This window comes from Scomber scombrus, chromosome 22 (assembly GCF_963691925.1).
Source record: "Scomber scombrus chromosome 22, fScoSco1.1, whole genome shotgun sequence".
NCBI lineage: Eukaryota > Metazoa > Chordata > Actinopteri > Scombriformes > Scombridae > Scomber > Scomber scombrus.
Genome location: NC_084991.1, coordinates 3,016,570 through 3,030,790, shown reverse-complemented (window position 1 = coordinate 3,030,790; position 14,221 = coordinate 3,016,570). Strand labels below are relative to the sequence as shown.

The 14,221-nt window shown below is 38.7% G+C and overlaps 1 protein-coding gene across 1 annotated transcript in view; it reads left to right on the top strand.

Moving 5' to 3' along the window:
- Window positions 1–14,221, top strand: part of tmtc1 (transmembrane O-mannosyltransferase targeting cadherins 1) — a 157,493-nt gene that overhangs the window by 112,719 nt on the left and 30,553 nt on the right. Inside the window, exons 9-10 of the mRNA XM_062443654.1 lie at window positions 5,213–5,380; window positions 6,378–6,491. Coding sequence (XP_062299638.1) covers window positions 5,213–5,380; window positions 6,378–6,491 — 282 coding nt within the window. The remainder of the gene's footprint in view (window positions 1–5,212; window positions 5,381–6,377; window positions 6,492–14,221) is intronic.

Here is a 14,221-nt window from a genome sequence, read left to right as displayed (position 1 = left end):
CCTTTCTAGTTTTTATTGGCTAGTTTCGAACAAACCATTTTACCGTAGCAACCGCATACCTTACATTTCACAATAACAACTAACATGAATGGTAACAACTTAGGTGATGAGATAGTGATGTGTCAGGTCAGGATGTGGTTCAATTCTGTTCCCAATCCAGATGAAAGTGGTATTAGGTCCAGATCCAGTCCAGAGTCCACCTATTGAGTATGTGTGGTTTATTGTATTCTCTTATGAAACAATGCAGAACACATCATATACTTGTCCAAACTTTTTACTGAAAGAGAATATTTTGTACAACCTGACTCTAGCACATTCCTAAAACCCTAACCCTAACCCTAACCCTAACCCAGCCCCTGTCCATGTCTTTCAGACCAGAACCTGCCTCATAATGTAGAACAAGAGAGAAAGACAAAGGTGTAAGCTTGTTTTGGCAAAGCTTCCTCTAACATACAACAGAACCTAATACAGACGGCAACAGACAAACACACAGTATGGTACAGTGGCCCACCACCACATAACATATACAACTTCTACAAGCCAGTTAGCCAAAGTTTTGTGATTACACACATTGCCCCCAACTACTAGCATGTAACACTATATCATCATCACTAATAAATCATTTGCCTTACTGGTTAGTAGATCAACTTTGCCTTTTTGTCAATATTAGCCAGATTAAGTTGGCTGGTTAACTCTTTACTGAACTTGACAAAAGTCCAAACAGTTCAAATCTAAATAGAACGTTAAAAATTGTGGAAGAAGGCTGCTGTCACAGGAAGATCAGATTGTTTCCAAAATGCGATGGCCTTCCCTGAATCATTGGTGATTTTAAGAAACTTATCTCTTACAAGTTTTTGCTTTATTTCACTCATTGATGAGTGTTAGCTGACCGGGCTAGTGCAACGTATTGGTAAGTTCTGTATCATTTCCTGTTGTGGAGTGTGTGTGAGTGTGTATCTACTTGTAACACTGACTGGCAGAATCAAAGAAAGAAAGAAAGAAAAGAAAGCTACATTTAAATATAATCCAACCCACATACAAAAAAATATCTTAAACCTGATCATACACACGAGCAGTTGTCAGGACCCATTGGGCAGGGGTCACATTGCTAAAACCCATTTGCTATCCAGTATGATAACATTATATGCACCAGGGTCATTGCATTGAGACCTGGGTATGTGGTGATGAATGCACAAATGAGCTATAATCCAACAGGAGATCAAGGAGATGCCTTTGAGAATAAGTTCCTTAACATTCAGTCCCACGTTCCAGCTGACACGAATGCCACGCGGCCAGCAGGTGCACGAAATAACAATTAAGAACCTAGCAGATTACTTCTCATGGTTCATTTTTCTGTAACTAATGAAAGACATCATTTGATTCCGAATGCAAAATGTTCAATCAAATTACTTCCCATATGTCTCCATCCAGACCTTCTCATCTTACCCTCCATGTGTGCATACCAATGTGAGTGTGCATGCCTTCTGTGTGTGTGTTTGTGTGTGTGTGTAGCATGGTAATGTTTGTGGGTGGGAGGGGGGAGCACTTGTCTACGAGCTGTTTAGGATGTTTTTCACAAGACTGTGTATGATAATCTCATTTTCTGCCATGTTCATTCACACTCTGTCAGGTTTTACCGTCACACGCGCTGCACACACACATGCACACCCATAAATAACCTGTACTATCAGTGCTGTCAGTGTAGCTGTTTTGCAGCTATTGCATACACTATCATTATAATCTCGAGCGTAGACTGCAGTTTGTTCAGATATACAGAACTGTCAGTAGCACCTGTACATTGGATTCTAATAGTGACTCAGAGAATCAATATAATGCCTGATTGCCAACTGATCCAAAATAACTTGTAAACCGCATCTCATTTGGTTAAAAGAGAAAAATGTGTAAGATGCTGTAATCACATCAAAATTCTAAACATGTAGGCTTGAATAGAAACCAGTCACGAGCCAGTCAGACATCGATATCTGGATAGCAAACATTAGCAGAACACAACCTGGGAATGACCGATGGCTACACACACTGTTTGTCTGACACAGCTGACAGGACACAAAGGCAAGAACAGAGGGAGGGAGGAAGGTGCCCAAGCTGGTTAATGTCTACATGCCAATTTAGGGATGGATAGGGATAGATGTGGTGAAAGAGTGGAAACAGAGAGAGAGGGCTGGAAGGTATAAGTAGCTGCTCTTTTCCCTTTATTCTCGATTTGCCATCAGCTTTGTTGGTGTTCTTTCCTCATTCTTAGTCTTGTTTACAACGAGGCGCTTTTATACGCATGCTGAAGTATCACAGGCATAGAAATTCAGCAATTCAAATTTTTTGTTATGACTGGCAAAAAGATTCAATCACTCGACTCACACAGAAATCTGGATCAAAAACAGTCTTTACTTGCAAAGGTTGGGTACACAGGGAGTCAGGCAGAAGAATAAATTCAGCAAGAAGAAAACAAAGTAGAGGCCAAAAACACCAGGAAAAAGGTTGGAATGCTTCACACTATGTACAAAGATAAACTGGCCCTGAGAGAGAGGCTAACAGACTAAATACACGAGGGAAGGAAAGATAATGAGGGACAGGTGAAGCTAATCAGGGCAGTATAGATAATCACACAGACTGGAAGCAGATAATGGCAGGAAGTGAATCTGAAAGGAGATAAGGAGGTGAGTATTTAAGAGTAAAACACATGAATGAATAACGTGAAACAATAAAAAACATAAAATAGAGAGCAGGGTGGGACATCCTCACTGTCATATAATGTTTACACATGATGTGGTTGAACAAGAAAGAGAAACACATCCGTTAAGTCAATTATAGCATGACTATTTATTCCATGTGTTCTTCTCATAATTATAGTGGTGAAAGTAGCTGACTTATAAATCACAACGATTCCTCAACACTTTTCAACATGTATTACCACTGGCTGATTTTTCTCATTTTATTCAGTCCTGCTCATATACAGAAGAAATTGAGTAGGTTCACCTCAATTTATTTCCTAGAGCAGGGGTTAAAATTCACTGAAGTCCAATTTGTGAAAATGTCCTCAAGTGAAGGTCCAGAACTTCATAATGTCTGAGTTCTTTTTCAGTAGCTTGAAGTAGCGTTGTAGTTCCATCAGCATCTGTATCTAGTGGCTAGATTGTAGACAAAATAAATACAGTAGAATTCATTTATTAGTATTTACACTCTACTTGTGGGATTCAAATCAATAATAAAATAAGAATAAGATAAATATTGTTTCTTTTCTTTTTTTCGGTCCGCCTGTTAAGTACGGTGGCCGAATGCAGGTGTTTCCTTGATTTGCATCGTTTCTCGCTTTGCACCATTTCCAAATTTGCAGCGCGTTTGACGTTTATGCATTTGTTTTTGTTTCTAGAGGCATGTTTTTTATTTGCAGCGCGATTTTGTAGTTGTATTTGTTTTGACTTTTGTTTGTGTTTTGGAGTTTGCATCGTTTCTGTACTTGCAGCTGTTCTCCCCCAAAATGAAGCGGTTGGCCCCGGTCGGCCACCGTAGATAAAAAATACTGAAATAAAGGGACTATCATCAATATATTTATATTAACAGTCAAATGTCAGTGTGTAATGTGAGATGTGTCTCATAGTGATGAACCTACAGAGAATTATCAGTGACTCTACAGCTGCTCTCAGCTTTACAGAGCTTTATAGTGAGTTTCAGCTCATTGTTTAGCTGTCTGGCTGAAACTTTACTGTTCTGGTTCACTCTCAGAGCTCTGATAGCGTCATTTTAGAGAAAAAGCTGTAAAAAAAACAACCAAAAAAACCCTGTACACTACCTGCTCAGCACCAAACAACAAACAGACACAGTTAGCTGGAGACATAGTGGAGCATTTAGCAACTAAAGAGCCAGATATTTAGCTCAGGAGTTGATAGAGAGCAAACACAGAGCTAAAAGAGAGTGAATATTGGACTTACATGTCTTTAAATGAATGATAATGTTGCTCCCTAACTACTGGATGTGGAAATAAGTTCCAACGCATCAACTTAAAAGATGATAAAATGACATTTTTTTGTTCACTACTTGTTTTTGCTGCCCTCAAGTGGCCAAAAAGTGTATGCAAGTGTAGAGCCCGATGGATACTGGATTTTTGGGGCTCATGCTGATACCAATATTAGGGAGTAAAAAAATTCTGATATCAATATACCGGCTGATAATCTAAAATATACATAAAATGCATATTTTTTGCAATGTGGTTATCAAACACATGAATGAAACTTGAATCAAGAAAAAGGATCAAATATACATAAAACTTTGCCTATATAACTTCGGTGCATGTCAGACAACATATGCAGATACCGATATATTTGTGATAGTCCAGTATCGGCTGACTGATATATCAGTCGGGCTCTATCCAAGTGTATGTAAAGTAATAATGACAACTGTAACACACTGTCTGATATGAATGGGTCCAGTGCTGTTGAACACATGTTGAGTAAAGCCATGTCATACACACACATGTAACACAGCCTTGCTTGGTCTTCACAGTTTTTCTAAGCTCTTCTAAGGAACATTACTATTGCTTTTACCAATAAATGATAAAGTACACTTAAACCAGCAGACTTATATCCACCCCTTGTTGTTCCACTCTCCTGTCTGTCTCCCTCCTCATGACTCTGTCTGTCCCTCTTGGGATTGTTCTCCTCTCTAAACTCTGCTCATACTTTTTTGGCCTTATTGCGACGCATTGCAAGTCAGGCAAGTCTAAGCCCTTCTTGATATTGTTTCTCTGTGTCTCTCCAAGTCTGCTGCTCGCCTGCTTTCCTTAAGCTGTGTGTGTGTGTGTGTGTGTGTGTGTGTGTGTGTGTGTGTGTGTGTGTGTGTGTGTGTGTGTGTGTGTGTGTGTGTGTGTGTGTGTGTGTGTGTGTGTGTGTGAGACAAAGACTGCAAACACAGACGACATTTACATTCAGATTTTTTTTACCATGTAATCCGAGTCAGAGGATTTATGGGAAATGTTTGAGGTGTTGTGTTTTTATGTGAAGCCACATCAGCTGTTCATGGTGAAAATACGAACATCCAAGGGGCCTGAAGTGATTTAGGTTAAAGGTTCACTAAGTCATGCAGGTTGATTGATGAAAGCTATGAAGATATAAACCAGGAGGAGCTCACAGAACATGAATAACATCTTTACTTTATCTCCTTCTCTCCCATTTCTTCCTCTCCTCCCCCTCTCCTCCTGTAGTATGGGTTACTGTATCCTGGTGGCTCACGGTGTGGGTCGGCTGTGTTCGGTGGTGGGCCGCTGGGGCACCACAGTCCTCAGTGTCTCCATGCTGCTGCTGCTCCTGCTCTTCTCCTGGAAGACCGTCCAGCAGAACCACGTCTGGCTCTCCAGGGAGGCCCTCTTCCGGTGCGTTTGTGTGAATATCCAAAAAGATCTACGTAGGCACACTCAACAAAACCTCACCATCACATTACACATTTCCCTATGAAATCATTGTGCAGTAAGTGTAGGTACATGCATATTAAAGCTACTAAAACCTCTAATGCTACTTGTAGCTCAATGGCAGCATGGAGATGTTTCCTTCAACAGGCTCGAACCAACCTGCAAGTATAATACTGGCCTGAATTATGTAACACTTTATAGTAAAACTCCTATTACTTGGTCAGTAATAGGAGTGAAGCACAATATATGGTTTCACTAGTTTTCATGCACATTTTAAGTGACAAGTGGAAATGTCATTCAAGTTTTTTTAAATTGCTCAAATATCACAAATGATTTTTTACACTCTGCTGGTACACACAGATGTTTTGAATTCACCGTGACATTATTCTTGATGCTTTATGCATTCTTCAATTCTACAAATGTATCCATTAATAAAATAATAATAATAATTTTTAAAAATCAAGAAAATCATCACAGGAAGCCTGTAATTCAGATCCTATTAACTCCAAATATATTTTAATAATTGTAATCATTTAAATACAAGCTTACTGTACACTATTAATGCACTGTGCAGTTGTTTTGATAATAAAACAAATGATGAAACAAATTAAAGATAATTTGAAAAAAACAAGTCAGGATTAAAAGACAGTTGTCAAGATATTCCTCATTTTAACCCTTTCCAGTAATAGATATTAGTTTCAAAGTCGTGTGTGTGTGTGTGCGTGCGTGCGTGCGTGCGTGCGCGCGTGCGCGCGTGTGTGTGTGTTGCGTATAGGTTAATGCGTGAATTTTCAGAGCTGTGGTAAAGTCCTTCCTTTCCTTGAGAAGTGTTTCGTTCTCTCAGTGAACTCGCTGTCACATCCACTCCTCATTTCCTTCTTCAAACTGACCTTGTGCCTCCTCCTCCTCCTCCTCCTCCTCCTCCTCCTCTTCCTCTCCCTCCTCCTCTTCCTTGTTTCAGCTCTGGTATCCAGACTCTTCCTCACAATGCCAAAGTCCACTACAACTACGCCAACTTCCTGAAAGACAGCGGTCGACACCAAGAGGCCATTCACCACTACACCACTGCCCTCAGGTCTGTTTCCACCCTAACCCTACGTCTCTGACTGCAACACTACTACTCATTCTCCTAAAGTAGAATTTAACAGCCTGTTAAATGACTTTATGTCATAAACATTTCCCTTCAGCACTCATTTTCAAACTTGGTCAGTCTCGAATGGTGCCACGAAGGCTGCTTTTGGGCAAATTTTTGCTCAAACCCGAGGCATTAAGTCATGTAACAAATGCTACAACTGCTTCAGCCAATTCATTTTGTACACCTCTCCACTGCACTCAAAGGTCAGATTTTACTCTGCAGATACTTCTGAGAGCCTTCAGTCAGGTTGTTAGTGGGTCTCCAGAAGTACATTTAAAATCTCAACAGGAAAAATGAATCAGACAGTCGCAAAGATTAGTTTCCCATTCTACTATTAAGATAATAACAACTAGTTATGGACTGTACTGTTACTATAGTAGTGAATAGTGGTTTCTGTCAAAGGCCATTCACCTCACTTTTGCATAAATAGTCCCTATACGTTTGTCTATACATTGGCAAAATGCATAACACACCCTGTGTCAGAAAATATATTTGCATAAAATGCTCTATGTCACTGCTGCAAATTGATAATGTAAATGCAAATCTGGGGTGACAACAGGAATTTCATGCACGTGGCATTCTTGCAAATATAGTTTATGGTAATATATATGTATAGTGTCCGGATTAAGCAGTTGAATACAAATGTGTAGTTCTATGACCATGTGTGGGCAACATAATGTTTAATGCAAATGTATGACAGAGGGAGTTTATATGCTAATTTAATTTGTAATATTGTGACATTGGGACTTAAATGAAAAAGTGTGACATTGAGATTTGTATGCTAATAAATGATGGCATTATGACAATATATTGTCACATTAACTTTTTTCAGCAACACTTCATTTTAAGCTCCCTTTTTGTATTCATAAGCTGTATATCATAAACATTAAAGTGGTTTATGATGCACTAAAATGTAATTGTAAGAATATAGTGTTTCTTAATGTGTTAGTCAACAATTATAACTCCTCTTGTGGGCACCAATAAGTAGAGGCTTCTTAATAAGCAGTGGCAATAGAAATATAGTAAAACATACTGTACATTAAACACTTGAAATGTCCTCATATTGGCATACAGCTACATTATAGTGTGTAAAAAAAATCAAGCATGTCCATGTGGGCCCAATAAGAGTTCAATATGGGCTGCAAATATGGGACCCAAGTGGGTTTTTCCGCAGTTTCCATGGTGGCCCAACCTGTGTTTGCCCATATGGGCTTCAAGTAGGTTCTGACTGGGTTTCAGGTGGGTATGTTTGTCCATATGGGGTCTAAGTGGGAACAGAATGGACCTTAAATGGGGCCCGTTTAGCCAGCCCACATGGGCTACACATGGTGCCCATGTTTCTGAAACAATATGGGGTCCATATAATTTCCCTGTTTATGCCCACTTAGCCCACTTACATCCCTTATGGGGCTCATACAGTCAGCCCACATGGGCTTCACGTGTGGGGCCCATGTTACTGAAACCATGTGGGACCCACAAAATGTTCCCAGTTCAAGCCCATGCCATAGTCTGCATTTAACTCATGTGGGGCCCTAATGGACATGCTGACTGGGCGAAAGCTGTCACTCTATTCAATGGCCAGAAATCTGGTGCGGTTAGCAGGTGGAGAGAGGAGAGTACATTTTCTTCTGGGATAGCTATCCAAAATGGACAATAGGCAGAACTGATATTTCTTCATAATTCGCAGTCATTGTTTGAACCATATACTAAGCCAAAATATGCAACATTTAGAGAACAATGTATTAGGTTTCCCATCAATGTATTAAATGTTTTACAATGTCCTCTACATATACCCGACACATGGGTGTGCACACACACACACACACACACACACACACACACACACACACACAAACACACACAAACACACACACACTCAATCCAGCCTAAAGTATAACTGACACTTGAGTTTACGGAGACTCACGCTCTCTTTGTCTCTCTAAACACTCTATTCTTCCCCTCTGATGGCTCTTTGACCTCCATCATAGTGTGCTGGGAGCAGACGCACCAAAGTCCTTCTTTAAGACGTCTCTGTTTAGTTGGAAAAGCAAAGAGTGGAAAAGTAGTTAATGACTGATGAGGTCTATCTGGTTTGTTGAGCTTTATTATTGTTGGGTCATTAAGTAACCACACTGCTTAATTGATGTTGATCATGCTTCACACACATACTCATAGAACTGGAGTTACATGCAGTAAGGTAAGAGAAGGTGTGTTTATTGATCACCCCAGGGAGAAATTCAAAAACAGACACAACAGTAGCCATGTAATGATAAAAGTGATAAATATAAAATAAAATACTGTATACAATAAACAATCTCTGTGTAAAATAATCTACAATTATATAAATCTACGATATACATAAATTCCTGATACTAAATACAAGTGTGCAATGTTCCTGGGATTAAACAGTAGGGACAGCCTCAGTCTTTTTAGTGGGAGTCTGTTATGTCTTGCAAATGTAATTCTTTCCTGATTTGGCTCTCTTATCCAACACAGATGACGTACATTATATTTTGAATTGGCTCGAAAAGTAGCCACACACATGGAGAGGAAACTCTGACCTTTTTGCTTCCCGTAGTTTTTTGTCTTACACGTGTGTTGATGCTTTGCACGTGGAACATACAGCTGCACAACAAAGGAACGTACACACATTTTTGCTGTCGCGCATCCAACATGAACGCACTCACAAACTCTCTCCCTCACATACACATGCACACACACTCCCTTTTGTTCTTTAGTTAAGTACGTTTAGCTAGATCACAGTGTTCTACTTTATTATCTTTTAAATAAACACTTTTGAGTATACATGCTGGTCTATTTAAAGTAGCACAAGAGTGAAGGCTGCCAACCTCTACTGTTCAGAACTCCAAAAACCTTCAAACTTTAGCTGTTAATATGATCATTTTAGTTTTAGGTATTCATTTAAATTCTAAATTGATAATTGAGTATATTTGATGAGACTAAATGAATTCATTGGCTGTTACCTCCGGGTGGTGCACTGAGGTGAATTGAATGCCAGTTTAATTCTTTTAATTAATATAAAAATGGAATATTTCTGATAGCGGTTTAAGCTGTTGCACCTACAATACTTAACTCTGTACTAGACCTTCATCAAATTATTACCAAATAATACGAGCTGTTAGGGCTTAATATTTTTTCAAGCAATTCAACTTCCTGTGAAAAGGCCTGGTGCACCTTTCAGAATAAAATCAACGATTTGAGTTATTATTATCAGTGTTGTGGTCGTTACTCAAAAAATTTAAAATATTACACATTACTTGTTACTTTCAAAAAAAGTACTTTAATTAATAACTCCCTGTGGAAAATAATCAGTTACTGGTTACATTACTTTTGCGTTACTCCTCAGCAACACCAGCAATGTGTAAAAAATAATATATCAACAAATAAAATGATATGAGTCTTGACCATCATAACACCATGTAATAATAACTGCCTCAAAATAATATATAGACAACCTGTTTCTCCTCGGAGTCAGCACAAGACTGTTGGGTGTAACACTGATTATCATTACATGTTATGATTGAGACATCCAGGGCTAAATATCAGTTAATCAGGCAGGTAACTAGAATAATGGAATGATTGGATTTAAGTACAACATGTAGCTGCTTATCATTGTGTAAGAGTATTAAAAGCATCATAGTTCTGTATTACCTGACTAAGAGGCAGCAGGTACTGTATATAGGAAATAATAGTGGTGTAAGAATGGAGCCTTGGGGAACAGCAAATTAAAACTAAACTGCAGATGAACATGAGTAATTACAACAGATTTACCCAAGTTCCTACAGTACATGACGAAAGAACAAGTACTAATCAATCACCTCTGTCAGCTGTCAGAGGATGGTCATCGGCGACCTTAACATATCGGTCTCCATACTACAGCAAACTCTAAAACCTGACTGAAAACCATTAGAAATGTTACTATTATTCATGGAAGAAATGTAATAGATTCAAATTATTTTCTGAAGGCCTTCATAAGAACAGTAATGTTGATTGGATAAGTGAAAGAGGTTCTGGACTAGCTCTCTTAAACAGTAGTTGAATAATGATATGTGTAAAGCAATTAATAAAACTACAAGTGGTCATAGAACTTTTAATAATCAATGAAGCGTGTTCATTTAGCCAAGTGAGAGGGTTTGACTTTTGCCATCTGGCCAAAATGACCAAGGAGGCCGTGGCCGCTGAATACAGATTCATCATGGTTTAATGGAAGATTAGTCGGAATGGGAATAGACAGATAAGAAAAGGCCTCATTAAATTTGTCTGCAGAGTCAGTGGTAAAAATGAGGCCGTGTCGCAGGGCCAAGTTTTTATTGAGAGGGAGATAAAGGAGCTTTGCAAATAAAAAGCGTTATGGTCTGGAACAAAGACATTCACCAATTCAACATTTTCTGGATGGAAATCAGAGAATTACTGTAAGTCTAGGATAGGGCCTTTGGAATGTGAAGCTCCTTTGTCTGACTGTATGAGATTAAATAATTCAGTTGGATCTAGGAACTCACGGGACTCAGTGTATAATAGACAACATACATGAAGGTTAAAATCTCTGGGAATAACTACACTGTGATGCTTGGATATAACAGTACAAGTTGAGAAAAGTCTATCAGAGAATTGTTATACCTGGGAGGTCTATAAACTAAAATACTGAGCAGTGTTTCCCCTGCTGCAGAGTTATGAGCACGGCTGCAACAATTTCACACAATCGTTAATATCAATGGGCTACTAATGATTTTCAAACACTGCAATAGGGTTGGTCCGATTGACGATGCCATCGTCCATCGGCGATGCCTGACAGCCATCGCCGATGGACATCACGATGTTTTGCTTTGAACATCATTGATCGTCCATTTCCTGAACATCGCCCAACCCTACTGTGCAAACACGATAACACCTTATGGTATCATGGAATTGTTTCACTCACTGTCACCATGTTAAGATTTTCTTTCAATGATATCTTTGACATTCATCAACACAAAAACATGATATGTTAACAATGGCAGGAGATGAGCAGCTAACTGATCTGATGTAAAGAACAGTACTGTTTCTAGTCATAACATTAACTCATCGTATTGTTGAGTTATCCGAAACATTTCTGAAGACAGGTGTTGAGAAATGCATGTTCCACTGAGAATAAAAAGATTGGCAGCCTTTTATTGTTTACAGCTTGACAGTCACATGACATAAATGTAGGCCAATAGCAAAAAAAAAGGAATCTCGCAATTTTAGGGCTATTATTGTGAAATCAGCTATTACGCATTTTGATGAGAGACTAGGTTGTTGACACTGTTTCCTGGACTCATTGTTTTGGAACTCTTTGGGCCTGATTTACTAAAGGTTTGCGTGTGTAGAAACGTGTGCAAACTTGACATCACCCGCAAAAAAATTTTAAGCTGTCGGTTTCTCTGGTAATATTAGTTTTTGTTATAACTCAATATATTAGTTAACCTCTTCCACTAGAACCTGATCACATCTCATTTTGTGCTTGCAGCTTTCTGCTCGTCCAAACTCTCCATAAAGACACAAAACCCTCATTTAAATACTGCTGTCTGCACCTGTTGCACCTGTTTTCATTTACGCAGTTATTCTTAGTAGATCACCCGCAAAACACACGCAAACGAAACGCGCAATCTATTGCACCGTGCACGCAATTTAGTACCCACTATTTGGGATCTTAGTAAATCAGGCCCTTTGTGTTTTGTGGTTTTGGTTCTACGCCTATGTTGCCTAGTCCCTTGGGTCATTTGGTTTTTTGCTCATTTATGTAGACTTTTCTTTGAAGGACTTTCTGGAATTCTTAGTTAGCTTGTGATGTTATTCTGGGACAGTTTGATTTATGCTGGGTTGTTTTTGAGAGGTGTTGTGTTTTCTGGGTTTTGGTTTGTTCTGTGTTTCTCTTGTGTGCTCCCTCACTCCTGTGTTCATGTGCTCGACCTCACACCTGCACTGCATTTTCATCAGCTGGTTCGTTGGTATTTCAGTCCAGTTCTCAGTTCAGTCTTTGTAGAGTCGACTGTTCTGTTCTGTTCAGCCTGGTCTGTCCTGTTATGCCAAGTTGGTTCTGTTTAGTTCAGTCATGCCTTGTTTTGCTAAGCTAGTTTTTGGTTTTGCATCCATATCCCAGAATAAAGATCTTTTTTCAGCCCTGTTCTTCCCTTCAGTCTCTGCCTATTGGTCCACACGCTCTGTGACTGTGACATTTGAATGGCTAAAGCTTCACATTAGCTTCACATACACTTTTAAATATATTTTGTATGTTCACAGGTAAACCACCAGGTTCCCTGTCTAATGAATACACAAATGAACAACAATCATTCAATTAAATCAATCATCAAACAATACATGAATTGGTCTATGAAGAAGTTGCATGTGTGTGTGAGTGATAAGATAAGATAAGATAAGATAAGATAAATCTTTATTGTCATTGCACAATCATACCAGTACAATAGTACAACGAAATTGGACTACTGCCCCCTCTGGTGCAAACAAGCAAGTTCAATCAATAACATATAAATTCAAATAAATACAAAAGTAGCAGTGCATTAAAGGGAATCATGAATTGATGCGAATAGTAAATAAGTAACAGTTCAGTGCTCCTGCAGCACAGTGGCTGAGTGAAAATGTGCACAAAAGGCTGAAGTCTTCTTATCTAATGATATCTAAGTCTCTTGTCCTATATGAAGGTAATACAGATATCTTCCTCCTCTCTTTGCTCAGTATCTACTGTCAAATGTCACATCTCTTGCCTCTCTATTTTGCCCAATCACTCTTCAATTAAATAAACACAGGTTCAGTAAAATAGCTAAAATTGGCGTTGTACGTTAAAGAATCTCATGTGCAGTCCCCAACAGATCTACACGGTCGCCCATAAAGTTGGAATAAAATATTTTTTACCTCTTTCCATGAAATGATTGTGACAATGTGATTTATTCTTGATAGATAAAGTGTATATATACTCAAAATTGTATTGATCAATCTCATTATACCTGGTCAAAGGTGATTACTGATGTGTATAAATAGAAAATAAAAAGATGAATGTGTCTGAAAACTAATTATTCCAACTTTATGGGCGACCGTGTATTAACAAGTATTGCTCGTCTATCTATAATCTGATATATATTATTCCTCTGTGCCATAGAGCTCCATTGAAACTATTAAAACCACATCAGTGAGCCACACAGCTGCCCTGCGTGACATGTTCCTTCATTAACACATAACACATAAATACATATAGTTATGTCCTCGGTAGGAACCAGTGGGCTTGATGCTGATAGCCACAGAGAGGATGAAGAAGATTAACACATTGTTGCTTTAGGTCTTCTCAGGTCATTTGTTGACAAGACTGTGAATCCATTTGTATTACATTTCACTGAAAACCACAAATATTAACCTGCTGGTGGCTAGAAAAGAAAAGTCCAATGATCGTCAGGGTAAAACATCTGGGAAGTATGAATATCTGGATGAAATTAATTAGCTGTTGAGATATTTCAGTTTGGACTAAAGTGGACCGGGTGCAGCTTTAAATGATGGGATTGTTTGGTAGATACATTTATGACCACATTGTATGAACTATACAGTTTTTATTTGCACCTCCACAAGCGCATATACAACATGTCATTGATCATTTTGAGCCTTTACAGGAAGAAAACAGGGTG